The sequence below is a fragment of the Bombina bombina genome, chromosome 5 (genome assembly GCF_027579735.1).
Source record: "Bombina bombina isolate aBomBom1 chromosome 5, aBomBom1.pri, whole genome shotgun sequence".
NCBI classification, from domain to species: Eukaryota; Metazoa; Chordata; class Amphibia; order Anura; family Bombinatoridae; genus Bombina; species Bombina bombina.
The window spans coordinates 293,726,834-293,754,237 of NC_069503.1; the positions used below are offsets into that span (position 1 = coordinate 293,726,834).

General features: G+C 40.5%; 1 protein-coding gene across 1 annotated transcript in view; it reads left to right on the top strand.

Moving 5' to 3' along the window:
- Positions 1-27,404, top strand: part of VPS50 (VPS50 subunit of EARP/GARPII complex) — a 994,344-nt gene that overhangs the window by 250,884 nt on the left and 716,056 nt on the right. The window contains exon 9 of the mRNA XM_053714049.1: positions 22,840-22,922. Within this exon, the coding sequence (XP_053570024.1) occupies positions 22,840-22,922 (83 nt within the window). The remainder of the gene's footprint in view (positions 1-22,839; positions 22,923-27,404) is intronic.

Genomic DNA, 27,404 nt, shown 5'->3' on the forward strand with positions numbered 1-27,404 from the left:
GTTCTCAGATTCTGTTATCGATACTCTTGTTCAGGCCAGAAAGCCTGTAACTAGAAAGATTTACCACAAAATTTGGAAAAAATATATCTGTTGGTGTGAATCTAAAGGATTCCCTTGGGACAAGGTTAAGATTCCTAGGATTCTATCCTTCCTTCAAGAAGGATTGGAAAAAGGATTATCTGCAAGTTCCCTGAAGGGACAGATTTCTGCCTTGTCTGTGTTACTTCACAAAAAGCTGGCAGCTGTGCCAGATGTTCAAGCCTTTGTTCAGGCTCTGGTTAGAATTAAGCCTGTTTACAAACCTTTGACTCCTCCTTGGAGTCTCAATTTGGTTCTTTCAGTTCTTCAGGGGGTTCCGTTTGAACCCTTACATTCCGTTGATATTAAGTTATTATCTTGGAAAGTTTTGTTTTTAGTTGCAATTTCTTCTGCTAGAAGAGTTTCAGAATTATCTGCTCTGCAGTGTTCTCCTCCTTATCTGGTGTTCCATGCAGATAAGGTGGTTTTACGTACTAAACCTGGTTTTCTTCCAAAAGTTGTTTCTAACAAAAACATTAACCAGGAGATTATCGTACCTTCTCTGTGTCCGAAACCAGTTTCAAAGAAGGAACGATTGTTGCACAATTTGGATGTTGTTTGCGCTCTAAAATTCTATTTAGATGCTACAAAGGATTTTAGACAAACATCTTCCTTGTTTGTTGTTTATTCCGGTAAAAGGAGAGGTCAAAAAGCAACTTCTACCTCCCTTTCTTTTTGGATTAAAGGCATCATCAGATTGGCTTACGAGACTGCCGGACGGCAGCCTCCCGAAAGAATCACAGCTCATTCCACTAGGGCTGTGGCTTCCACATGGGCCTTCAAGAACGAGGCTTCTGTTGATCAGATATGTAGGGCAGCGACTTGGTCTTCACTGCACACTTTTACCAAATTTTACAAGTTTGATACTTTTGCTTCTTCTGAGGCTATTTTTGGGAGAAAGGTTTTGCAAGCCGTGGTGCCTTCCATTTAGGTGACCTGATTTGCTCCCTCCCTTCATCCGTGTCCTAAAGCTTTGGTATTGGTTCCCACAAGTAAGGATGACGCCGTGGACCGGACACACCTATGTTGGAGAAAACAGAATTTATGTTTACCTGATAAATTACTTTCTCCAACGGTGTGTCCGGTCCACGGCCCGCCCTGGTTTTTTTAATCAGGTCTGATAATTTATTTTCTTTAACTACAGTCACCACGGTACCATATGGTTTCTCCTATGCAAATATTCCTCCTTAACGTCGGTCGAATGACTGGGGTAGGCGGAGCCTAGGAGGGATCATGTGACCAGCTTTGCTGGGCTCTTTGCCATTTCCTGTTGGGGAAGAGAATATCCCACAAGTAAGGATGACGCCGTGGACCGGACACACCGTTGGAGAAAGTAATTTATCAGGTAAACATAAATTCTGTTTTCTCCTCCTTGGAGTCTTAATTTGGTTTTGAGGGCTTTACAGGCTCCTCCATTTGAGCCTATGCATTCTCTGGACATTAAATTACTTTCTTGGAAAGTATTGTTTCTTTTGGCCATCTTTTCTGCTAGAAGAGTTCTGAATTATCTGCTTTTTCTTGTGAGTCTCCTTTTCTGATTTTTCATCAGGATAAGGCGGTTTTGCGGACTTCATTTAAATTTTTACCTAAAGTTGTGAATTCCAACAACATTAGTAGAGATATTGTTGTCCCTTCATTGTGTCCTAATCCTAAGAATTCTTTGGAAAGATCTTTGCATTCTTTGGACGTGGTTAGAGCTTTGAAATATTATGTTGAAGCTACTAAAGATTTCAGAAAGACTTCTAGTCTATTTGTTAACTTTTCTGGTTCTATGAAAGGTCAGAAGGCTTCTGCCATTTCTTTGGCGTCTTGGTTAAAGCTTTTGATTCATCATGCTTATTTGGAGTCGGGTAAATCCCCGCCTCAGAGGATTACGGCTCATTCTACTAGGTCAGTTTCTACTTCCTGGGCTTTTAAGAATCAAGCTTCTGTTGATCAGATTTGCAAAGCAGCAACTTGGTCTTCTTTGCATACTTTTACTAAATTCTACCATTTTGATGTTTTCTCTTCTTCAGAAGCAGTTTTTGGTAGAAAAGTTCTCCAGGCAGCTGTTTCAGTTTGATTCTTCTGCTTATAATTTCAGTTTTTTTCATTATAAAGATTAAAACTTTTTGATTTGGGTTGTGGATTCTTTTTTCAGCAGAATTGGCTGTCTTTATTTTTATCCCTCCCTCTCTAGTGACTCTTGTGTGGAGTTCCACATCTTGGGTATTTGCTATCCCATACGTCACTAGCTCATGGACTCTTGCCAATTACATGAAAGAAAACATAATTTATGTAGGAACTTACCTGATAAATTCATTTCTTTCATATTGGCAAGAGTCCATGAGGCCCACCCTTTTTGTGGTGGTTATGATTTTTTTGTATAAAGCACAATTATTCCAATTCCTTGTTAATGCTTTCGCTCCTTTCTTATCACCCCACTTCTTGGCTATTTGTTAAACTGAATTGTGGGTGTGGCCGGGGTGTATTTATATGCATTTTGAGGTTTGGGAAACTTTGCCCCTCCTGGTAGGAATGTATATCCCATACGTCACTAGCTCATGGACTCTTGCCAATATGAAAGAAATGAATTTATCAGGTAAGTTCTTACATAAATTATGTTTTTCTGAAGGAACAGCATTGCACTACTGGCAGCTAGCTGAACACATCTAGTTAGCCAATCACATGAGACAAATGTGTGCAGGTACCAATCACAGCTAGCTTCCAACTAGTGTAGGATATGTGCATATTCATTTTCAACAATGGCTACCAAGAAAACAAAACACATTTGAAAATTAGAAGCAATTTTGAAAATGTCTTAAAATGACATGCTCTATCTGATTCTTGCAAGTTTAATTCTGACTTTCCTATCTATTTAAACATAAAAGTAATATATATGAAAGAGCAATATTTAACATGTTAAAGCTTATTTTTGTATTAAATTAATATTAATTATTATGTTAATTATTTTCAACTGAAATTATAACTCACAAGAAGTTCATGTTTGTGCACAACTCGGCTATTTGCATAGTGATTAACTAATCTGGCTTCTTTTTTCTATAAATTAAGTATTATTACTTTATGCAGATCGACAAAATCACAATATCCCTTGTAATTGTAGTTAAATGTGCTCCTGGAATTATCTGTTTAAATCTAGCTTTTATTGCTACATAAAATGCAGCAGTATACAATACATAATACAAGATGGAAATGTTTTTTTAAGTTGTGGTTTGAGTCTACTTTTTTGTGTGAAATGATGGTCCACAGTCCTCCATAACATATGGGATACATTTCACCCCACTAGGAACCCAAACAAGAGCTTTAACACCCTACCAGCTTTCATTTATCTCTTAGTTTTGTTCTTGGCTTTGTAGGAGATGGTTGAGAATAGAGGTTGTTCCAGCTATTTGCTTATGGATTAAAAATTGGGAGCACAGACCTACTGTATGTAAGACCCAGAGTCCCTGGGGAGTATACTTTACAAAGAAGACAGAAAAGACTCTTTACAGCAGCTGAATGATACAGGAACAAAGGAATACCCTGATATGTGCACAGCATTTCCCTAACAGGACTTCAGTCATAACTACCCTCAAGCGTTGCAGGGACTCGTCCCTAGCCTCCCCCTGAGGGACTCCGGTATTTCCTCTGTAGTACGCGATACCTACACTGGATGGACTCTTTACTGAATACTGCTGCATCAGCATTCTCATTGACAAGTGACAGTGGAGGTGTGCTGCGTAAGGCAAGTGCCTTTACATTGCACAGACACAGCCCAGAGTCTATTTGTAGGTACTCTGACACAGCATAGCCAGGGGACTACACCTGCTCCCCTCATGACACAATTTTTTCTCCATATTAAAATACCTAACAGTTCTACTAACATTGGGAATATTATTAGGGAAGCCTCTGACCCTTTTTGACCCTCTGGCAGATTTAGGGGTTGTTTGTTTTTTGTGCACTTTTAAAAATGATATGTATGGCCCTTTAAGACAACCAGCAATAGCTTAGGGCATGATATGGTTCAGTAGTGCAGGCTCAGGTTAGGCTGGGAACACATTTTGACATGTTCGCTATATGTAGGGATCTTTTAGAGATAAGATATATTGGTATCTCTTTATACCTATGCTATGTGTAAATTATATACACTAATGTTCTTTCATGCAGATACTGGACATTGGTTATGAATATTATCTCTGTTTGTAGAGATCTTTAAGAGATAATAGCCATTGGTATCTCTTTTATTCCATTGTATTAGTGATTTATATGTATGCACATACATTTATCATGCAGAGATTGAGCATTAATTATGAATATTTTCATTTAATATGCACTCTGTGTATTTACTTTGTGAGTATACACAGTCTTCTTTCTCAGGGCAAGTATCTGTGTACCTGTTGCTCTATGTGTGCTAGTCCTTAGTCTAACTGTGCAAATACTTAAGTAGGTATATGTATACTACATCCTAAAGCTTTTGTCATGTGCAGATTTCTCTTGTTAAGTGTATCCAGTCCACGGATCATCCATTACTTGTGGGATATTCTCCTTCCCAACAGGAAGTTGCAAGAGGATCACCCACAGCAGAGCTGCTATATAGCTCCTCCCCCAGCTGTCATATCCAGTCATTCTCTTGCAAGCCTCAACCAAGATGGAGGTCGTAAGAGGAGTGTGGTGTTTTATACTTAGTTTATTCTTCAATCAAAAGTTTGTTATTTTTAAATGGTGCCGGAGTGTACTGTTTATCTCAGGCAGTATTTAGAAGAAGAATCTGCCTGCGTTTTCTATGATCTTAGCAGAAGTAACTAAGATCCATGGCTGTTCTCACATATTCTGAGGAGTGAGGTAACTTCAGAGAGGGAATGACGTGCAGGTTTTCCTGCAATAAGGTATGTGCAGTTAAAATATTTTTCTAGGGATGGAATTTGCTAGAAAATGCTGCTGATACCGAACTAATGTAAGTAAAGCCTTAAATGCAGTGAGAGCGACTGGTATCAGGCTTATTAATAGAGATACATACTCTTATAAAAATGTAATATAAAACGTTTGCTGGCATGTTTAATCGTTTTTATATGTATTTGGTGATAAAACTTATTGGGGCCTAATTTTTTTCCACATGGCTGGCTTGAATTTTGCCTAGTAACAGTTTCCTTAGGCTTTCCACTGTTGTAATATGAGTGGGAGGGGCCTATTTTGCCGTTTTTTTGCACAGCAAAAATTACAGACACAGACATCCAGCTTCTTCCTGCATGATCCAGGACATCTCTGGAGGGCTCAAAAGGCTTCAAAGTCGTTTTTGAGGGAGGTAAAAAGCCACAGTAGGACTGTGGCAGTTGTTGTGACTGTTTGAAAAAACATTTTTGTCATTTATTATTCCGTTTGGGTATTAAGGGGTTAATCATCCATTTGCAAGTGGGTGCAATGCTCTAATTTGTTACATACACTGTAAAAATTTCGTTAGTGTAACTGCCTTTTTTCACTGTTATTTCAAATTTTGACAAAACTTGTGTTTCTTAAAGGTGCAGTAACGTTTTTTTATATTGCTTGTAAACTTGCTTAAAGTGTTTTCCAAGCTTGCTAGTCTCATTGCTAGTCTGTTTAAACATGTCTGACACAGAGGAAACTACTTGTTCATTATGTTTGAAAGCCATGGTGGAGCCCCATAGGAGAATGTGTACTAAATGTATTGATTTCACCTTAAACAGTAAAGATCAGTCTTTAAATGTAAAAGAAATATCACCAGAAGATTCTGACGAGGGGGAAGTTATGCTGACTAACTCTCCCCACGTGTCAGACCCTTCGCCTCCCGCTCAGGGGATGCACGCTAATATGGCGCCAATTACATCAGGGACGCCCATAGCGATTACCTTGCAGGACATGGCTGCAATCATGAATAATACCCTGTCAGAGGTATTATCCAGGTTGCCTGAATTAAGAGGCAAGAACGATTGCTCTGGGGTTAGGAGAAATACAGAGCGCGCAGATGCTGTAAGGGCCATGTTTGATACTGCGTCACAATATGCAGATCATGAGGACAGAGAGCTTCAGTCTGTGGGTGAGATCTCTGATTCGGGGAAACCTGATTCAGAGATTTCTAATTTTAAATTTAAGCTTGAGAACCTCCGTGTGTTGCTTGGGGAGGTATTAGCTGCTCTGAATGACTGTAACACAGTTGCAGTACCAGAGAAATTGTGTAGGCTGGATAAATACTATGCGGTGCCGGTGTGTACTGATGTTTTTCCTATACCTAAAAGGCTTACAGAAATTATTAGCAAGGAGTGGGATAGACCGGGTATGCCTTTTTCCCCACCTCCTATATTTAGAAAAATGTTTCCAATAGACGCCACTACACAGGACTTATGGCAGACGGTCCCTAAGGTGGAGGAAGCAGTTTCTACTTTAGCAAAGCGTACTACTATCCCGGTTGAGGACAGTTGTGCTTTTTCAGATCCAATGGATAAAAAATTGGAGGGTTACCTTAAGAAAATGTTTATTCAACAAGGTTTTATTTTACAGCCCCTTGCATGCATTGCGCCTGTGACGGCCGCGGCGGCATTCTGGTTTGAGGCCCTGGAAGAGGCCATCCATACAGCTCCATTGACTGAAATTATTGACAAGCTTAGAACACTTAAGCTAGCTAACTCATTTGTTTCTGATGCCATTGTTCATTTGATTAAACTAACGGCTAAGAATTCCGGATTCGCCATCCAAGCGCGTAGGGCGCTATGGCTTAAATCCTGGTCAGCTGACGTGACTTCGAAGTCTAAATTACTCAACATTCCTTTCAAGGGGCAGACCTTATTCGGGCCTGGTTTGAAGGAAATTATTGCTGACATTACTGGAGGTAAGGGTCACACCCTTCCTCAGGACAGGGCCAAAGCAAAGGCCAAACAGTCTAATTTTCGTGCCTTTCGAAATTTCAAGGCATGTGCAGCATCAACTTCCTCCGCTTCAAAACAAGAGGGAACTTTTGCTCAATCTAAGCAGGCCTGGAAACCTAACCAGTCCTGGAACAAAGGCAAGCAGGCCAGAAAGCCTGCTGCTGCCTCTAAGACAGCATGAAGGAACGGCCCCCTATCCGGCGACGGATCTAGTAGGAGGCAGACTTTCTCTCTTCGCCCAGGCGTGGGCAAGAGATGTTCAGGATCCCTGGGCGTTGGAGATCATATCTCAGGGATATCTTCTGGACTTCAAAGCTTCCCCTCCACAAGGGTGATTTCATCTTTCAAGGCTATCTGCAAATCAGATAAAGAAAGAGGCATTCCTACGCTGTGTGCAAGACCTCCTAGTTATGGGAGTGATCCATCCAGTTCCGCGGACGGAACAAGGACAGTGTTTTTATTCAAATCTGTTTGTGGTTCCCAAAAAAGAGGGAACCTTCAGACCAATTTTGGATCTAAAGATCTTAAACAAATTCCTCAGAGTTCCGTCATTCAATATGGAAACTATTCGAACCATTTTACCCATGATCCAAGAAGGTCAGTACATGACCATAGTGGACTTAAAGGATGCCTACCTTCACATACCGATTCACAAAGATCATCATCGGTTTCTAAGGTTTGCCTTTCTAGACAGGCATTACCAATTTGTAGCTCTTCCCTTCGGGTTGGCTACAGCCCCGAGAATCTTTACAAAGGTTCTGGGCTCACTTCTGGCGATTCTAAGACCGCGAGGCATAGCGGTGGCTCCGTATCTAGACGACATCCTGATACAGGCGTCAAGCTTTCAAGTTGCCAAGTCTCATACAGAGATAGTTCTGGCATTCCTGAGGTCGCACGGGTGGAAAGTGAACGAGGAAAAGAGTTCTCTATCCCCACTCACAAGAGTCTCCTTCTTAGGGACTCTTATAGATTCTGTAGAAATGAAAATTACCTGACGGAGTCCAGGTTATCAAAACTTCTAAATGCTTGCCGTGTTCTTCACTCCATTCCGCGCCCTTCGGTAGCTCAGTGTATGGAGGTAATCGGCTTAATGGTAGCGGCAATGGACATAGTGCCATTTGCGCGCCTTCATCTCAGACCACTGCAATTATGCATGCTGAGTCAGTGGAATGGGGATTACACAGATTTGTCCCCTCTGCTAAATCTGGATCAAGAGACCAGAGATTCTCTTCTCTGGTGGTTGTCTCGGGTACACCTGTCCAAGGGTATGACCTTTTGCAGGCCAGATTGGACAATTGTAACAACAGATGCCAGCCTTCTAGGTTGGGGTGCAGTCTGGAACTCCCTGAAGGCACAGGGATCGTGGACTCAGGAGGAGAAACTCCTTCCAATAAATATTCTGGAGTTAAGAGCGATATTCAATGCTTTTCTGGCTTGGCCTCAGTTAGCAACACTGAGGTTCATCAGATTTCAGTCGGACAACATCACGACTGTGGCTTACATCAACCATTAAGGGGGAACCAGGAGTTCCCTAGCGATGTTAGAAGTCTCAAAAATAATTCGCTGGGCAGAGTACCACTCTTGCCACCTATCAGCAATCCATATCCCAGGCGTGGAGGACTGGGAGGCGGATTTTCTAAGTCATCAGACTTTCCATCCGGGGGAGTGGGAACTCCATCCGGAGGTGTTTGCTCAATTGATTCATCGTTGGGGCAAACCAGAGTTGGATCTCATGGCGTCTCGCCAGAACGACAAGCTTCCTTGTTACGGATCCAGGTCCAGGGACCCAGAAGCGACGCTGATAGATGCTCTAGCAGCGACTTGGTTCTTCAACCTGGCTTATGTGTTTCCACCGTTTCCTCTGCTCTCTCGACTGATTGCCAAAATCAAACAGGAGAGAGCATCGGTGATTCTGATAGCGCCTGCGTGGCCACACAGGACTTGGTATGCAAACCTAGTGGACATGTCATCCTTTCCACCATGGACTCTGCCTCTAAGACAGGACCTTCTGATACAAGGTCCTTTCAATCAACCAAATCTAATTTCTCTGAGACTGACTGCATGGAGATTGAACGCTTGATTCTATCAAAGCGTGGCTTCTCTGAGTCAGTCATTGATACTTTAATACAGGCACAAAAGCCTGTTACCAGGAAAATCTACCACAAGATATGGAGTAAATATCTTTATTGGTGTGAATCCAAGAATTACTCATGGAGTAAGGTTAGGATTCCTAGAATATTGTCCTTTCTCTAAGAGGGCTTGAACAAAGAATTATCAGCTAGTTCCTTAAAGGGACAGATTTCTGCTCTGTCTATTCCTTTGCACAAGCGTCTGGCAGAGGTTCCAGACGTCCAGGCATTTTGCCAGGCTTTGGTTAGAATTAAGCCTGTGTTTAAACCTGTTGCTCCCCCGTGGAGCTTAAACTTGGTTCTTAAGGTTCTTCAAGGAGTTCCGTTTGAACCCCTTCATTCCATTGATATTAAACTTTTATCTTGGAAAGTTCTGTTTTTGATGGCTATTTCCTCGGCTCGGAGAGTCTGAGTTATCTGCCTTACAATGTGATTCTCCTTATCTGATTTTTCATGCAGATAAGGTAGTTCTGCTTACCAAACCTGGGTTTTTACCTAAGGTGGTTTCTAACAAGAATATCAATCAAGAGATTGTTGTTCCATCATTGTGTCCTAATCCTTCTTCAAAGAAGGAACGTCTTTTACATAATCTGGACGTAGTCCGTGCCTTGAAGTTTTACTTACAAGCTACTAAGGATTTTCGTCAAACATCTTCCCTGTTTGTCATTTACTCTGGACAGAGGAGTGGTCAAAAAGCTTCGGCAACCTCTCTTTCCTTTTGGCTTCGGAGCATAATACACCTAGCCTATGAGACTGCTGGACAGCAGCCCCCTGAAAGGATTACAGCTCATTCTACTAGAGCTGTGGCTTCCACCTGGGCCTTTAAAAATGAGGCCTCTGTTGAACAGATTTGCAAGGCCGCGACTTGGTCTTCGCTTCACACCTTTTCCAAATTTTCCAAATTTGATACTTTTGCTTCTTCGGAGGCTGTTTTTGGGAGAAAGGTTCTTCAGGCAGTGGTTCCTTCCGCTTAATCCTGCCTTGTCCCTCCCATCATCCGTGTACTTTAGCTTTGGTATTGGTATCCCACAAGTAATGGATGATCCGTGGACTGGATACACTTAACAAGAGAAAACATAATTTATGTTTACCTGATAAATTTATTTATCTTGTAGTGTATCCAGTCCACGGCCTGCCCTGTCCTTTTAAGGCAGGTCTAAATTTTAATTAAACTACAGTCACCACTGCACCCTATGGTTTCTCCTTTCTCTGTTTGTTTTTGGTCGAATGACTGGATATGACAGCTGGGGGAGGAGCTATATAGCAGCTCTGCTGTGGGTGATCCTCTTGCAACTTCCTGTTGGGAAGGAGAATATCCCACAAGTAATGGATGATCCGTGGACTGGATACACTACAAGATAAATAAATTTATCAGGTAAGCATAAATTATGTTTTTTAAACTTTGTGTAAATTGTACCCTGAAAATAGTTTTGATATCCGGATTGATTCTCTTGTACTTCAAGAGATCAAGTGTTTTTGTTCTTTTTGAAGCAGATTCCCTCTGATTGACCAGCGGTCCTATATAAATGTTGTGTGTTGTCTTTAAAAGCACAATATTTACAGAAATATTTGGAGGATAGGGCATATTTAATCCTAGTACCTGTGCAATCTCAGGGTCAAGAGATTTTACCCCAATTTTGTTTTGATCCAAGGGATTTACAGTCCTGCCCTGAATTTCATATCCCTAAACATATTGGTCTGGATTCCCTCTTGTATAATGGGAACATCCTTAATGAGACAGTATACACCAATTTTCATTTAACTGCATATAATAGACACTACTATAAAGAATAATATGCACATATATAGATAAAAAAAAATCCAGTTTAAAACTGTTTAAAACTTACTTAGAAGCTCACAGTTTAGCACCTTTAAAAGGTTAGCTGGAACACCCACTGAAAGTGCTTCTATAGCAAAAAAAGCAGACACTCCCCCCTCCGCCCTCCTCTGCATATGAAAAGAGACTGTACACAAACAGGAGCAACCTGGAGTAGGTATACATCAGTATTGTTTTAAAACTTTAGGGCTTGGTTAGGACTTGGTTAGGAGTCTGAAAATCAGTGCAAAGTTATTTAAAAATAATCAAAACTATACTTAAGAAAAAAGAAAAAGAAGCAGTATAGGCTATATAAATGGATCATCTACTAAAAATTTATGCAAAGAAAAATCTAGTGTATAATGTCCCTTTAATCAAGGGTCAATTTATGACTACTAAAGACCTCTAGGATTCTTATCTGCACTTCCCTATACATAGGGATTATTTTTAGTTTTGCAAAACTCTTCCAGTTTGCCACTCTGTGTGGGATACACTCTTGCCGGTAATCAGAATCAGGACATTCCAGTTGCTCCTTATCTGGCTAATATAGAGTGCAAGCATATTTTCTGTCAACAATAGGCAATATAGTTGGAGTATCAATGTGCCTATAGCTCCTTATATATCCTGCTATGAGGGTAGCATTTACAGTAGTCATAATAGATTCAATCCTTATGCTTCTATTTCTTTCTAATGACACGGTGAGTCCACATATCATCATAATTACTATTGGGAATATCACTCCCGGCCTGCAGGAGGCGGCAAAGAGCACCACAGCCAAAGCTGCCCAATACCACTCCCCCTACCCACAACCTCCAGTCATTCTCTTTGCCTTCAGCAAGAAGGTGGTAATGTTTTTAGGTGTCTGAAGATTCTTCAATCAAGAGTTTATTATTTTTAAAGCAGAGCTGGTTGTTCTGTTTTTTTTTTCTAGGGGTCTAGCTCTGTTCCACATCAGTCTCTTCAGTAGAGCTGTGGTGGCTTTTGAGCACTTGGAAACTGGTGGGATTTTTAATTTCACTGTGCTTTCCTTGTTTGGTGCTGCCCTATCCGGAATGCCTGATTAAGAGTAGTCAGTCTTTCATTTGTTCCACAGGTCTATGGGGGGAGGAAGCCTTTCCATATCTGTGAGTTGCCCTGCTGCCGGGCAGATTTGACTCAGGTAAGTGCCGGTTTTCATTTTCTTTATTTAAAGAGAGTTTGGCACTTTGATGGGTACAGGGACTGCTAAACCAGGGTGGGTTTATGTTTGGGCAGTATTTGGGCACTGTGTGACACTTAGGAGAGGCTATGTATGGTTTTTTTAACCAGCTTTTTTTCTTTAAGGAAAATAGCAATGGATGCCGGACTTTTAGTGATGTCCACGGATGGGAGGGGCTTATTCTGAGCCGGCAATTCTGTTTGGGGTTCTTCCGGATCACTTCCTTGTTTGTTCGGTGTGTGGAGGTTCTCTGGGAGCTAAGGGCTGCCTTTTTTTGCGGTTTGCATTTCCTTTCAAAGGCTGATGGGTCCTGATCGTCAGTAGTATTTTCCGGCTTCAGGGGGTCAGGTAGGCACCTCAGCAGGGTCTGTTGAGGTGAGGAGGCTGCCTGTAGGTGTTTTTTAACTTTAAAAGCAATCGTATTTTTTTGCAGTAAAAAAGTTGCATTTTAAAATTTAAAGGGACAGTAACATTTTTTATTATCAAATTTTTGGAAGCCAATTTGATTTGGTTTTGGTAAAGTTGGAAGAAGCTTTGCAGGTTGTTACATGCAGCTTGTGTTTTGAATCCATTGTGGAACCTCCAATCCCTTTTTGTTCATCATCTATTGTTAGGACATTACAGTATAGGGATAAGACTTTTTGAATCTGAGCTATCATTAGCTAAGGCGGATGCTGTTCATTGTTCTCCTGTTCAGGATATGCCGCAGCTTTCTCCTCATGCGTCCCATAATTTAGTGTCATTTTATGCAGTGCCCAGTTTTTCTACTCCAGTTGGAGTTTCCTTGCAGGACATTGCTACCCAGATATGCAGGTGCTGTGGCTTAGTTGGTTAAAGCGCCTGTTTAGTAAACAGGCAATTTTGAATTTGAAACTCAGCAGTGCCATTCCTCTGTGGTAACTCATGCCCTGGTGGCTTTTCTTGCGTTACAGGGGAAGCATAAGAGGAGATATAAGGATTCAGTGAGGAAGATATCTGAATCAGGTGTGGCTATGTTGAACGTTTCTTTACAAAGGTTTGAGGGGGAAGATTCTTCCATAGCGTCTGAGGGGGAAATTTCAGACTCAGATAGTATACTTTAGGAGGTTTTGGCTACTTTAGATGATTCTGTTACTACGCTTGTAGTTACTCCAAAGAAATCTAGTAAGCTGAACAAGTATTTTGATGTTCCCTCAGAGGTGGAGGTTTTTCCTGTTTCTGAGTAATGCTTCTGAGATTATTGCACGGGAGTGGGAGAAGCCAGGGGTTCCTTTTTCTACTACTCCGTTTTTTAAGAAATTTTTTAAAGTTGCTGACTCTGTTAAGGAGTCTTGGGAGACAGTTGCCAAGGTGGTTAGCGATTTCCACGTTGTCTAAGAGGACCTCTATTCCCATTGTGGATAGCTCTTCTTTTAAAGTTCCCATGGTTGCTTAAAAGGATTTATGTTCCCCAGGGTCTGGAATGGCAACTTGCGGTGTGTTTTGCTGCTTTCACTTGTGCGGCAGCATATTTGTGATTTGTCTGTTTCTTTTCAGACGTATGCGCCTATGGATGAGATCCAGGATAGGATCAAGGCTCTTAAGTCAGTTAATTCCTTTATCACGGATGCCTCTTTGCAGATCATCAGGTTGGGAGCAAAAAACTCTGGTTTTGCTATTCTGGTTCGCAGGGCCTTATGGTTGAAGTCCTGGTCTGAGGATGTGTCATCAAAGTCTAAACTTTTGTATATTCCTTACAAGGGTAAGACTTTGTTTGGACCAGCCTTAGCTGAAATTATTTCTGATACTATGGGAGGTAAGGGTTACCCTCTCCCTCAGGATAAGATGAAGGGTCGCCAGAGTAATTTTCGTCCCTTTCAAAACTTTTAGTTCCTGTTCCAATACAGGAACAGGGTCTTGGTTTTTATTCTAATCTGTTCGTGGTTCCCAAAAAAGAGGGAACTTTCAGACCAATTCTAGATCTCAAGAGTGTAAACAAGTTCTTCAGAGTTCTGTCTTTCAAGATGAATACTATTCTCTTCATCCTTTCTTTGGTTCAGGAAGGTCAGTTTATGACTACTGTGGATTTCAAGGATGCGTATCTACATATTCCAATCCACAAGGATTTTTTCAAATTTCTAGACAAACATTTTCAGTTTGTGGCACCTCCTTTTGGCTGGCAACGGCTCCCAGGATTTTCTCAAAGGTTCTGAGAGCGTTGTTAGCGGTTCTCCAGTTGCGGGGTGTTGCAGTGGTGCCTTATCTGGACGATATTCTGGTTCAGGAGTCATCTTTTTAACAAGCAAACTCCCACACTGAGTTGTTGTTGTCTTTTCTGCGCTTCCACGGATGGAAGGGGAATTTAGGAAAAAGTCTTTTGGTTCCATCTTCAAGGATGGTATTCTCCATTATCGTTTCTCTAGAGATGAAGGTTTTTCTGACAGAAGCCAGAAGAACAAAGATCTTCAACTCTTGTCTTGCCCTTCAATCCTCTCCTCGGCCGTCAGTGGCTCAGTGTATTGAGGTAATTGGTCTGATGGTGTCATCTATGGAGATCATTTTGTTTGCTCGGTTCCATCTCAGGCCTCTGCTGTTATGCATGCTCAGACAATGGAATGGGGATTATGTGGATCTGTCTCAGTGAATCATTCTGGATCAGGTGTCGAGATTCTCTTCTGTGGTGGGTGTCTCAGGAACACCTCCCATGGAACCTGCTTTCGCAGACCTTCCTGGGTGATTGTGACCACGGATGCCAGCCTGCTGGGTTGGGGAGCTGTCTGGGGTTCATTGAAGGCTCAGGGTATAGGACTCAGGAGGAATCGCTTCTTCCCATGAAAATCTTAGAGTTGAGGGCAATCTTGAATGCTCTTCTGGCCTCAGTTTCAGCCTAGTCTATCAGGTTTCGGTCGGACTATATAACGTCAGTGGCTTACATCAATCATCAGTGAGGAACTCAGAGTTCCTTAGCCATGTCAAAGGATTGTTCAGTGGACAGAGATCCACAATTGCTGTCTGTCTGTGATCCACATTCTAGGGGTGGACAATTGGGAAGCAGATTTTCTGAGCAGACTGACGTTTCATCCGGGGGAGTGGGAACTTCACCCGGAGGTGTTTGCCAATTTGGTTTTCAAGTGGGGGCAGCCGGAATTGGATCTCATGGCATCTCGTCAGATAGCCAAGCTTCCAAGGTTCGGGTTGAGGTCAAGAGATCCTCGGGCTGTGTTTATAGACGCTCTGGCAGTTCCTTGAAACTTCAGTCTAGTGTATAGGTTTTCTCTGTTTGGTCTCCTTCCACGAGTCATTGCATTAGTTATTCTCCTTGCTCTGGCATGGCCTCGCAGTATCTGGTAGGCGGATCTGGTGGATATGTCATCTCTTCCATCTTGGAGTCTTCTGTTAAGGAAGGACCTTCTACTTCAGGTGTCCTTTTTTCATCCAAATCTCGTTTCTCTGAAGCTGACTGCTTGGGGATTGAATGCTTGATACTATCTAAGCATGGGTTTTTCTGAGTCGGTCATTAAGACTATGATTCAGGCTCGCAAGCCTGTGACTAGAAGAATTTATTATAAGATATGGCGTAAATATCTTTATTAGTATGAATCCAAAGGAGTAGAGTTAGAATTTCTATTATTTTGTCTTTTCTCCAAGGGGGTCTGGGAAGGGATTTGCTGCTAGTACCCTGAAGGGTCAAATTATTTCTTTTTCTATATTGTTGCACAAGCGTCTGGCGGATGTGCCAGATGTTCAGTCTTTTGTCAGGCCTTGGTTAGAATCCGGGCCTTTGGTTAAGTTTGCTACTCCTCCATGGAGTCTTAATCTGGTTCTTAGAGTCTTTCTGCAGGTTCCGTTGGAACCTATGCATTCTTTGGATATTAATTGGTTATCCTGGAAGGTTTTGTTTTTGGTTGTTTTTTCTTCGGCTAGAAGAGTTTCGGAGCTCTCAGCACTGCAGTATAAGTCTCCTTATCTTATTTTTTATTCTGATAAGGTAGTCCTGCGTGCGGCCTTAGGTTTCCTTACAAAAGTGGTTTCGGATAGGAATATTGATCATGAAATTGTTGTTTTCTTCCTTGTGTCCTAATTCTTCTTCTCAGAAGGAGAGTTTGTTGCACATCCTGGATGTGGTTCGTGCGTTGCAGTATTATTTGCAGGCAACTTAAGATTTCCGTCAGTATTTTTCTTTGTTTGTTGTGTTTTCTGGAAAATGCAAGGGTCAGAAATCTACGGCTACTTCTCTTTCTTTTTGGCTGAGTTGTGTTAGTCGTTTAGCATATGGGACTGCTGGACAGCAGCCTCCTGAGAAAATCACGGCTCATTCCACAAGGGCTGTTTCCTCATCTTGGGCCTTCAATAATTAAGCTTCTGTCGAACAGATTTGCAAGGCTGCCACTTGGTCATCTTTCCACATTTTTTCTAAATTTTACAAATGTAATATTTTTGCTTCAGTTGAGGCTGTTTTTGGGAGAAAGGTTCTTCAAGCAGTGGTGCCTTCTGTTTAGGTTCACTGTCTTGTCCCTCCCTTATCATCCTTGTCCTCTAGCTTGGGTATTGATTCCCAATAGTAATTATGATGATCCGTGGACTCACCGTGTCATTAGAAAGAAAACAAAATTTATGCTTACCTGATTAATTTCTCTCTTTCTTGACATGGTGAGTCCACGGCCCGCCCTGTATTTTCAGACATTTTTTTTATATAAACCTTTAGGCACCTCTGCACCTTATATTACTTCCTTTCTCCTTTGCTTCTGGTCGAATGACTGGAGGTTGTGGGTAGGGGGAGTGGTATTTTGCATCTTTGGCTGTGGTGCTCTTTGCCGCCTCCTGCTGGCCGGGAGTGATATTCCTTATAGTAATTATGAATATCTGTGGACTCACCGTGTCAAGAAAGAAAGAAATTTATTAGGTAAGCATACATTTTGTTTTTCCTGAAGGAACTTTGCATTATTAAGATTCTGAGGGTGTGTCTCTTCCTACAATTAACTCTATTCATTGGTATCTCAGGCGGGGGGTCTTATGGTTGCTGCTCAGTCGCAGTTTTTTTAGCCCCCTCTTCACTCAAGACCCCATTAATGATTATGCTACATTAGTAGTTACGGAATTATCTTCATTTGACACACAGATTGTTTTGGATTTCTTAATTCGTCAATCTTTTTCTTAAAGACACAGTCTGTCTTGGGACATCCTTCCTTTGCTAGTCTTGGTCTATTGTACTGACAAACTCCGGTGTCTCAGGCTGGGAGACGGTCTGGGTTTCTCGAAGATTACAAGGAGTTTGGTATCACCTTGAGGTAAGGTTACCATTCAATATTCTGGAACTTTGAGCGATCTTCAGGCTAGTCAGCCTTGGCTTCTGTTGAAGGAGGAAAGTTTATAAATTTCCAGTCGGATAGCATCATGGTGGTGGACTAAATATTTATCTAGGAGGTTAACTGCAGTCCACTGGCCGTGCAGGAAGTGTCTATTACTCTCTTTGGCAGAGAGAAATTAGAGATCCCTATTGGCAATCACAACACCATGTGTGAATAACTGGGAAGTGAATCATCCCAGCAGTTGATCGGTCCATTCATGTTAGTGGTCTTTCCATAGAACATTTTTGGTTGCTTATTGATCCAGTGGGCTTATAGGATATAGTTCTAATGTCCTCTCTCTTAAATCTCACACTTCCAAGCTATTGTGCAAGATCACAAGATTCTAGGGTCACATATTAGTCACCTTGGTATGTTCATGGGACTTTCATCTTGCATACCTGTTTCCTTTGTTTGTTTTTATTCCAAGAGTATTTCATGGATTAATCAGTAGTCAGCATTAGTAATATTATTTGCTCCAGCCTGACACTGCAAGACATTATGTGAACCTAGTGCATATGTCCTTTTGCTTTCCATAGCTTTTTTTCCTCTGAGAAAGACTCTGTTGTCTCAATGTTCTCTTTTCTATCAAGATCTCAAATCTCTAATTTAATAGCGTGCAGTTTGAACACCTAGTTTTGGAACATATAGATTTATTTGATTTAGTCATTGAATCTTTAATGCAAGCAAGAAAGCCTGTAACACAAGAGATTTAACACAAGATAGGAAGACATTCTTTAAATGGTGTTTTTCCAGAGGCTTTTCTTGGTATCCTTTAAAATTCCTAGAATCCTTCAGTTTTTAGGATGCCCTGGACAAGGGTTTGTCCACTTATTTCTGCCTTAACTTTTTTCCATAGAAAGTTAGGTAAACGTCCTGAGGTTCAGACTTTTGTTCAGGCATTGGTAAGAATTAGGCTACTGATGGAACCTATTTCTCTACCCTGAAATCTGAACTTACTTTTCTATATATTACAAGGTTCCTCTCTTGAACCTTTGCATTACGTTGCTATTACCTATTAACTAGGAAAGTACTCCTTTCTTTTAGCAATCTATTTAGCATATAGAGTTTCTAAATTAACCTTGCCTGTGATTCTACATTTCTCCCTATCACAAGGTAAAGGCTATACTTTGTACTACATATGATTTTCTTCATAAAGGAAAATACCAATCAAGAGATGGTTGTTCCTTCATTGTGCTCATTCAGATCCTGCTAACTCTAGGTAGCGGATATTACATAATCTGATTATAGTAAACTCTTTGAAGTTCTATCTCCAAGCAACTATAGTTTTCAGTCTAGTTTTTTTTTTCACTACTAAATCTAGTAAAGGACAGAAAGCAACTAAAGTAGCATTTGCTTTTAACTCATAATAAGGTATTCAAGACTTTCTTGACAGTTGGAAGGTCACCTTTCTAAGTACATTACAACATTGTGGGTTTTTGAAAGATTTTACATCTTTGGAGCAGATTTGCAAAGCTGCAACATGTCTTATCTGCATACTTTTTTTTAACGAGTTTATCGCTTGAGGATTTGTTTTTTAGCAAGCAGCTTTTGGCAGGAAAGTACTTCATGATGCAGTGTCGGCTAAATATGAACTGCCAAACAAATTGTCCCACCCTTTCCATCATATAGACCATAAGCTTGGGTATTAATACCATGTGTTATGGAGGACTGTGGACCATCATCTTTTTACGAAAGAAAACAAAATGTATGCTTACCTGATAAATTATTTTCTTTTGGAATGTCTGATTGAAGATGATATCCCATCTAAATCAATACATATGGAAACCTGGGAAAGTGAACTACGACAAGTACACCCTCTAGAAAAATGGGACATAGCAATTAGCCATACTAAGAAGGCTACTCACTGTGTTACTCTATATGAGTTACACTTCAAAATTATAACAAGATGGCATCTGGTCCCCACCAAGCTCCAAAAACTGTTCCCTGATCATTCCCCTATGTGTTGGAGGGAATGCGGAGAAAAAGGCACCCCACTCCACATTTGGTGGGCTTGCCCGAAGCTTGTGGGCTTGTGGGATAGAGCGGTGACACTGTGCAGGGATCTGGGCCTGGTAGACGCACTTCCCCCTGCACTCACAATACTTCACTTAGGAGTCGACTCGGTCCCCAGATACAAACGAAACCTACTCATAAATATCCTCATCTCCACCAAACTACAAATAGCCAGGAATTGGAAGAAACAACAACCCCCTAGATGGCAGGGAGTAATCGACTGTATTAACCACATTCAAAACATGGAGAATTATGTATACAGGGAACGCAGACAACTGACAGACTTCTGCTTAATATGGGAACCATGGGACTCTTACTGGACTTGTAAATCCAAATAAATTAACTGACCCCTGACCAAATAGAGTCAATTTAACCGATTGTTCCTCTCCCCCACCCTCCCTAGATGTGTACAGAATCCCAATGAATTTCCAGAAAAACCCCCTAACGTCCCCTCAGAGGGAAACTGGGCGTGGGACAGGGGAGAGCCCTCAGATGGAAAAACAAAAAACACACGGGCTCTCTCACATCCCACGTATCTCCTATCGAGCCACGGGAACCCATGTTTCCTGTGACCTTCTGAAGTCTATGGTGCTTGAGTATTGAGACACCCTAGCGGGCTGACTCGCTGAACTAAAGGCCGCCTCAATCATACTGCCACTATGATTAAGTCTAAAGTTTTGGTACGGTTAAAAAACATTTGAATAACGGCCTCTGTAAAAACGAGGTGCCGCAGACGTTGGAGGTGAAGATAAAGCACCTCCGGATCCAAAGACTATGTATTCATGTGATGTTGTTGTAAGGTTATGTTTTCAAATGTAATGCATAAGTTGTTTGTGACTTTGATTACCTCAATAAAAATTACTATTTAAAAAAAAAAAAAAAAAAAAAAAAAAATATTTTCTTTTGGAATGATGATGGTCCATGGGCCCCGCACATTTCTATTTTTGGGCGGCAGTTATTATGAGTCCTCTATAGACCCTGCTTTGCATTTTCTACTTGTGATTCCTATTCTCTACTCAGCTATACATAAAACTAAGAGAGATAGGAGGTGGAAGGGTATTAAAGTTCTTGTATGGGTCTTGACTTCCTCCTAGTGACAGGAAATATATACCATCTGTTATTAAGGAATGTGGACCATCATCATTCGGAAAGAAAATAATTTATCAGGTATGTTTTTTATCATTTTGTATTCAAGTTTTATGTTTAAGGGTTTTAGCAGTATTTATTCTCCATAATAAGTATGGCTGCACAATTAATCGCGTGTGCGAATAATTGCCGCAGTTTTAAAACTGTGAGAGTACGCAATTAATAACCCCCGCCCACTATGATAGGATGCCCCTATACGTACTGGAGTTGCGGCCCCGAGTGGCCCTCAGTCGATCCAGTTTTGTTGGGAGATACAGCCTTAAGGGAGGTCTGCGATTCTGCAGCGGTAGGACTCTCGATATTACCGCCACAGGATCTAGTTTAGCCTCATGGCTTGTAGAGCTTAGATCACAGCAAACTTGATCACAGACTGTTCCCTATATGTTTGCGCACTCTCAGGGTCCGCCTTGACAATGTGGACGGAGCGTGTTTGGGCCTATAGGTCTTTGATTTTTTTCTTATTGAAGCCTGTATTTACTGTGGATGTGGCACTGCAGGGCCTGGCGCCAATTCCTTCACGGCATTAAGTTAAAATAATACTGTATGTTATGAATATAATTGGATATATACACACACACATATGTGGTTTGTATTTTAATTCTCCAGGAGTGTATTGGACATTCAGAAACATGTACATTAAGATTCTGTAGTCTTAAATACATTTTATATTGAAAAAGTAAGGTGTTATAGTCATTTATAAGAAAATCGATATTTATTTTTTTGCCCATATCGCCCAGCCCTAATAGTAAGTCTCAAACTAGATTTGCACTTAAATCCTGCAACAATATATCTGAAATTATGTTTCTCAACAGCTTTAGAGAGCACACATAGTGTGTCATTCCTATAATTTTCTTGCAACATAGTTACATAAATATATATGCTACAGTTCAAAGAAAAATGAGACTGTAAATATCACTCTGATCATTACCTCTTCAAGTGACATTAAAATAAATATACAGTAAACATCCACATCTGAGCACTCCATTCAATAAGATTTGTATATAAATAATTTTTAAAATAGCGTTTAAAATGGTTTTTGTTAGCAAAAGTTGCATTATTTTGGAATCCAGAGACATACAGTAATTACTTGAAAACTAACTTACAAATGTTTAGCTTATCGCCTTTGGTCTGGCTAATTAAGGACAGAAGTAAAATAATTCCAGTACTGATCAAGCTACCGCTTGCATCACCAGTTTTGGTAGTCTGCAGGATATACTCTAGCATCTCTCGAGCAGTGGAAAAAACATTTTCAGAGTTAAATTTCAGAAGTCATGTTAAAGTATAAATTTGCATCAATAAGTGTATGCATACTTCCTCACACCCAGTTCAAATATGGTTGGTGAGAGAATTATTTTGGCAAAAACGCAGCTAATTACTGTGTTGCAAGCCAACATATTTCATTAAAATGTCTTCATTCAAGTCTAGATAAACCTATATAGTGAAATGCGTATTGTTTTGATTACCATTATTATGAAATTATAGTCAGAGTTCTGTTTACAATATTCTTTTTCTTTAGAGTTTTAGGATATTCTCATTTTGAGTGGATAATGAAAACAAATTAAAGTGATATAAAATCCAATTTTTTTTTATGATTCAGATAGAGAATGCAATTTTAAACAACTTTATAATTTACTTCTATGATACATTTTTCTTTGTTTTCTTGGTATCTTTTGTTGAAAAGCAAGAATGTAAGCTTAGGAGCCGTCCTATTTCAGGAGCACTATAAGGCAGCAGCTTTGCAAGAATGTTATCCATTTGCATCTATTTCCTGCCTTGTAGTGCTCCAGATACCTACCTAGGTATCTCTTCAACACAGAATATCATGGGGATGAAGAAAATTGGATAATAAAAGTAAATTGGAAACTGTTTTTAAAACAGTATGCTCTGTCTGAATCACAAAAGAAAAATGTTGGGTTTTGTATCCCTTTAAGCTGTGTTGACCCTTTTAGCATTATTTCTTTGAACATTATGCTTTTTACTTATATAAATGTGTAAATGTTCCGTGTATCAGGACCCAATTCTATCTGATCTGGCAAGATTATCTAAGAAGTCTTGCAAGGACTCCCAAATAATTCTAGAATCACAAAATTTAACTTCAGAGCTTTGTATGTCATTATGCCACATTTAAATGTGATGGACTAAAACATGCATTACAGTATGAAGTTTAAAATACAAACATTTTTGGGTGATTTTTCCCATGCCAAACATTTTTGATAATCTGATCCTTAGACTCTTGTTAAATGAAAATAGGTTTCTTTTCTGCCATTTCGAACATCTGCTGTCTTTTTGTTTTTAGGAGGAAGATTATCCAGGAGCTATTCAGCTCTGCTTGGAATGCCAGAAGGCTGCTAGTACATTTAGACACTACAGCTGTATAAGGTAAAACAGACATTGTTTAATGAGGTTTTGCTGTATATATACAGAATGAACAAAGCTAATGTCAATGATTGTTATAGGTAAAATACATACTCAGTTGGTTTCAGTGTTTTTCAGTCTTTATGATCTGAAGCGACAAAATTACTCTCTTTTTATTGCTATTAGTATGACAGTTTATTGTAATTATTTTAATCTATTTTCATTAAAGTTTTTTTTGTGTTGATGTATGTTTCTATACTATTTTATTGTTAGGCTGCCAGAGGCCTGCTCCTTTCCATCAACAGAGTTGTATTTGTAGACTTTTTGACCATTAGGCATTAATAGGACAAACTGCAATGTCCACAGCATCTTTTTCTTTTGAAGAAAACTTGTCTTTATTGAAGCATCTTACAGCAAGGCACACAAATAGAAAACAAGGAACGTTTCAGATTATTCACCCTTAATCATGCTAATTAATAGGAAGTACAACTAATATTGTTGCAATAAATTCAGTTTTGGAAGGGGTTAAATAACTTGCCTATTGTGGGATTTGCAAGAAAACTGTTTTTGGCTTTTTTCTTCATAATCCTTTACATTTTGATAGTACAACTTTTACTCTAAAATAAATATTATGCCCTTTTCATGCACTTAGTTAATCACTCTTGGGTCTCTTAATAATTGTAAGCCCACGCTCCTAAAGTGGCTTTGGCTTTTCGACAGAATTGGTCCTCAAATTTCTCTGCTGATCACAATGCAAAATATATTTTTTCTTTTAAAGCCGGCAGCCGTAAACATCTTTTCTTTCCATAAGGCAGGGAGAGTCCACAACTTTATTCCTTACTGTTGGAAAAATACAACACCTGGCCACCAGATGGAGGCAAAGACACCCCAGCCAAAGGCTTAAATATCCCTCCCACTTCCCCCATCCCCCCAGCCATTCTTTGCCTTTTGTCACTAGAGGAGGATGGCAGAGAAGTGTCAGACGTTTTGGATAGTCCTTAAATGTTTGTTCCCTTAAAGAAAGGACTGGAGTTTAAGTAATCATATAAACCTCTCAGTGAGAGTATTGATGAACATTAGCGTATGGAGATGCAAGGAACATTTTTCTGTGAATCGATCCAGATTGTCTATCTAACAGCTCCTGGGCAATCAGTGTTAACGAATTACACTGCTTGCTTTTTTACACTCAGATCCCTGTCAGAACACCGCAGCAAGGCTGTCACACTTGAGATGCTGTATCTGTTCCACAGTGTAGATCCTGGAGGGTAAGTCCACTTTATTTTACTATTTAGCAGGGACTACGATTATTAGGGTCACAGTGTGACTCATCATAACCTCAATAGGATCAAGGGTTAATATCTTCTTTAATTCAGAGATTAATTTGGAACAGTTTGGGGATATACAGGTGGCCCTCAGTTTACGCTGGGGTTAGGTTCCAGAAGGAATGGTTGTAAATGTAAACCGTTGTAAATTGAAACCCAGTTTATAATGTAAGTCAATGGGAAGTGAGGGAGATAGGTTCCAGGCCCCTCTCAAAGTTGTCATAAGTAACACCTAATACATTATTTTAAAAGCTTTGAAATGAAAACTTTAAATGCTAGACAGCATTATAAACCTAATAAAATAATCACACAACACAGACTTCACTTGCATTTTTCCGCAAACAGCTCTTTCTATGCATTCCAATCTGGACTGAGTTATAGACAGGAAGATATTGTTCCTTTGAAATCTGCTCGATAGCTCAGGTCTGGTTAAACTGATTTATTTCAGCTTGCTTGGCTTTGCTGCAACACAAGCGGACAGCTCCACCTTCTGGCTATTTTAATAAAAGCACTGCTTCTCAATGCTTTTCAATAGCAGTCACATGACTGGAAAAGGTTGTAAATTGAACCGTTGTAAAACAAAGGCCATATATATATATATATATATATATATATATATATATGTGCACTGCTTTGTTCTCTAAGGAACACATTGTGAAGGTTTGCGCTCAAATAGACTGCATACTTTTGGCAATGGAACAGACATGTTTCACTTTCGTTTTTGTGAGTTGCGCTTTTTCTCATAGCAGGAGAGGTTCCTTCTTGCGCACCACGTCATCGGGTGTGGCTGCATTAGTTTTACTTATGATCCTGCTGCAGGTACTCTGGCTATCCTACGGAGAGTGTTTTATAACTGTCTGGGTCTAGGAGGTGGTGAGTGCCCCAGCCATTGGGGTTATAAAGGTACCTCTTTTTAAATCTGTTTTCTTACTAATCTGTTTTCTTACTGTGGTATTGCATCTCCAGCAATGGAGGACTCTGATAATATGTTAGAAGGTTCTGCACCTTCTATTCTAAATAATAATACCTGTTTATACTGTGAGAGTCGGTGGTTTGTCCACCTGCTCAATTTTGTTCCTTTCTCCTGGGTACCGTTCTAAAGTCTAAGAAGGAAGCTAAATCTGCTAACCCCCCTAGCATAATTAGTCTCTCTGAGCCGTTAACCTCTCAGGACTCTGTGATCCGGGAGATTCCTACCCCATTTTTCCTCAAACCGCTTCACATGCAGTTCCCGCGACACACCTAATACTCCAGCTGGAGGAGGCTTTTTTCCTGCGGACTTTACCACGCAGTTACAATCTGCTGTATCTGCGGCCCTGAGTGCCTTACCTATCTCTGGGAAATGTAAGAGAAAGGTTAATGTAGTTATACTGAATTAGATTCAGCTAATTTCCAATTGATTTAGCCAGTATTTCTCAATTGTCAGAGGATGAGTTTACCTCTGTAGCGTCAGAGGGTGAATTCTCAGAGTTGGAGACTTCATTTACTAAACCCCCTCCTTCCGAGGAGCCCTCCAGATTTAAGATTGAGCATCTGCATTTTTTACTTAAGGAGGTTCTGTCTACTCTAGAGGTTCCGGAAGCAAAACTGCCTGAGGAATCTAAGATTCCTAAGTTATACAGGGTTTATGAGGACAGAAAGGCACCACAAACTTTTCCTGTCCTTGTTCGCGTGGCAAATATTATCAGTAGTGAATGGGAGAGAGTTGGAACTCCTTTTTTTCCCTTTCAACTTTTAAGAAGTTATTCCAGATCCCTAATTCTCAGCTGGAATTGTGGGGTTTCCTACCTAAGGTGGATGGCGCCATTTTGACCCTAGCTAAGCGTGCCACTATCCCTCTGGAAGATTGTTTTTCCTTTAGGGAACCTATGGACAAGATGTTGGAAAGTTACCTGAGAAGAATGTTCCAGCACACATTATTTTTATTTCACCTGGAGGCAGCGGTTGCCCCTGGGGCTCCCACCTACTGGTGTGACTCTCTGTAAGAACTTATCGAGGTGGAATCTCCCTAGAGGATATTCAGGAGAGGATTAAAATTACACTAAACCCACATTTTTTCTTTCATGATTCAGATAGAGCATGCAATTTTAAGCAACTTTCTAATTTACTCCTATTTTCGATTTTCTTCGTTCTCTTGCTATCTTTATTTAAAAACAGGAATGTGATGCATAGGAGCCGGCCCATTTTTGGTTGAGAACCTGGGTGATCTTTGCTTATTGGTGGCTAAATGTCAGTCACCAATAGACAAGCACTATCCATGGTGCTGAACCTAAAATGGGCTGGCTGCTAAGATTTACATTCCTGCTTTTTAAATAAAGATAGCAAGAGAATGAAGAAAATGTGATAATATGAGTAGATTAGAAAGTTGCTTAAAATTGCATGCTCTATCTGTATCACAAACGAAAAAAATGTGGGTTTAGTATCCCTTTAAGGCCTTAAGAATAGCTAACTCCTTTATCTGTGATGTAAATATGCAGATTATACGCCTGAATACAAATCTTGGTCAGCGGATATGGTTTCTAAATCCAGACTCCTTTCCTTACCCTTCAAGGATAAGGTTTTATTTGGTCCATTTCTACTGTTACTGGAGGGAAAAGTGCTTTCCTTCCACAGGTTTAGAAGAACAGACCTAAGGGATGGCAGTTTTTTAATTTGTGTTCCTTTCGTTCGGACAAGTCCCAGAGAACTTGATCGTCCTTCAAGCTTGAGCAACCCAAGGGTACCTGGAAACCTGCTCAGTCCTGGAATAAGTCCAAGCAGACTAAGAAGCCCGCAAATAACAAATCTGCATGAAGGGGCGGCCCCTGATCCGGTATCGGATCGAGTAGGGGGCAGACTGTAGTTTTTCTCAGATGCCTGGTTTCAGGATGTGCAGGACCCTTGGGTACTGGAGGTTGTATCTCAAGGGTACAGGATAGGATTCAAATCTCTTCCGCCCAGGGGCAGATTCCTCCTCTCCAGACTGTCTACAAGACAAAAGAAAAGAACAGCCTTTTTAGATTGCGTAAGGGATCTATCCTCCTTAGGAGTAATAGTCCTGGTACCTGCATCAGAAAGAGGTCTGGGGTTCTGTTCAAACCTCTGTGGTTTCCAAAAAGGAGGGAACTTTTTGTCCAATTCTGGACTTGAAGTGCCTAAACAAGTGTCCCCTCCTTCAAGATGGAGGTAATCAGATTGATCCTTC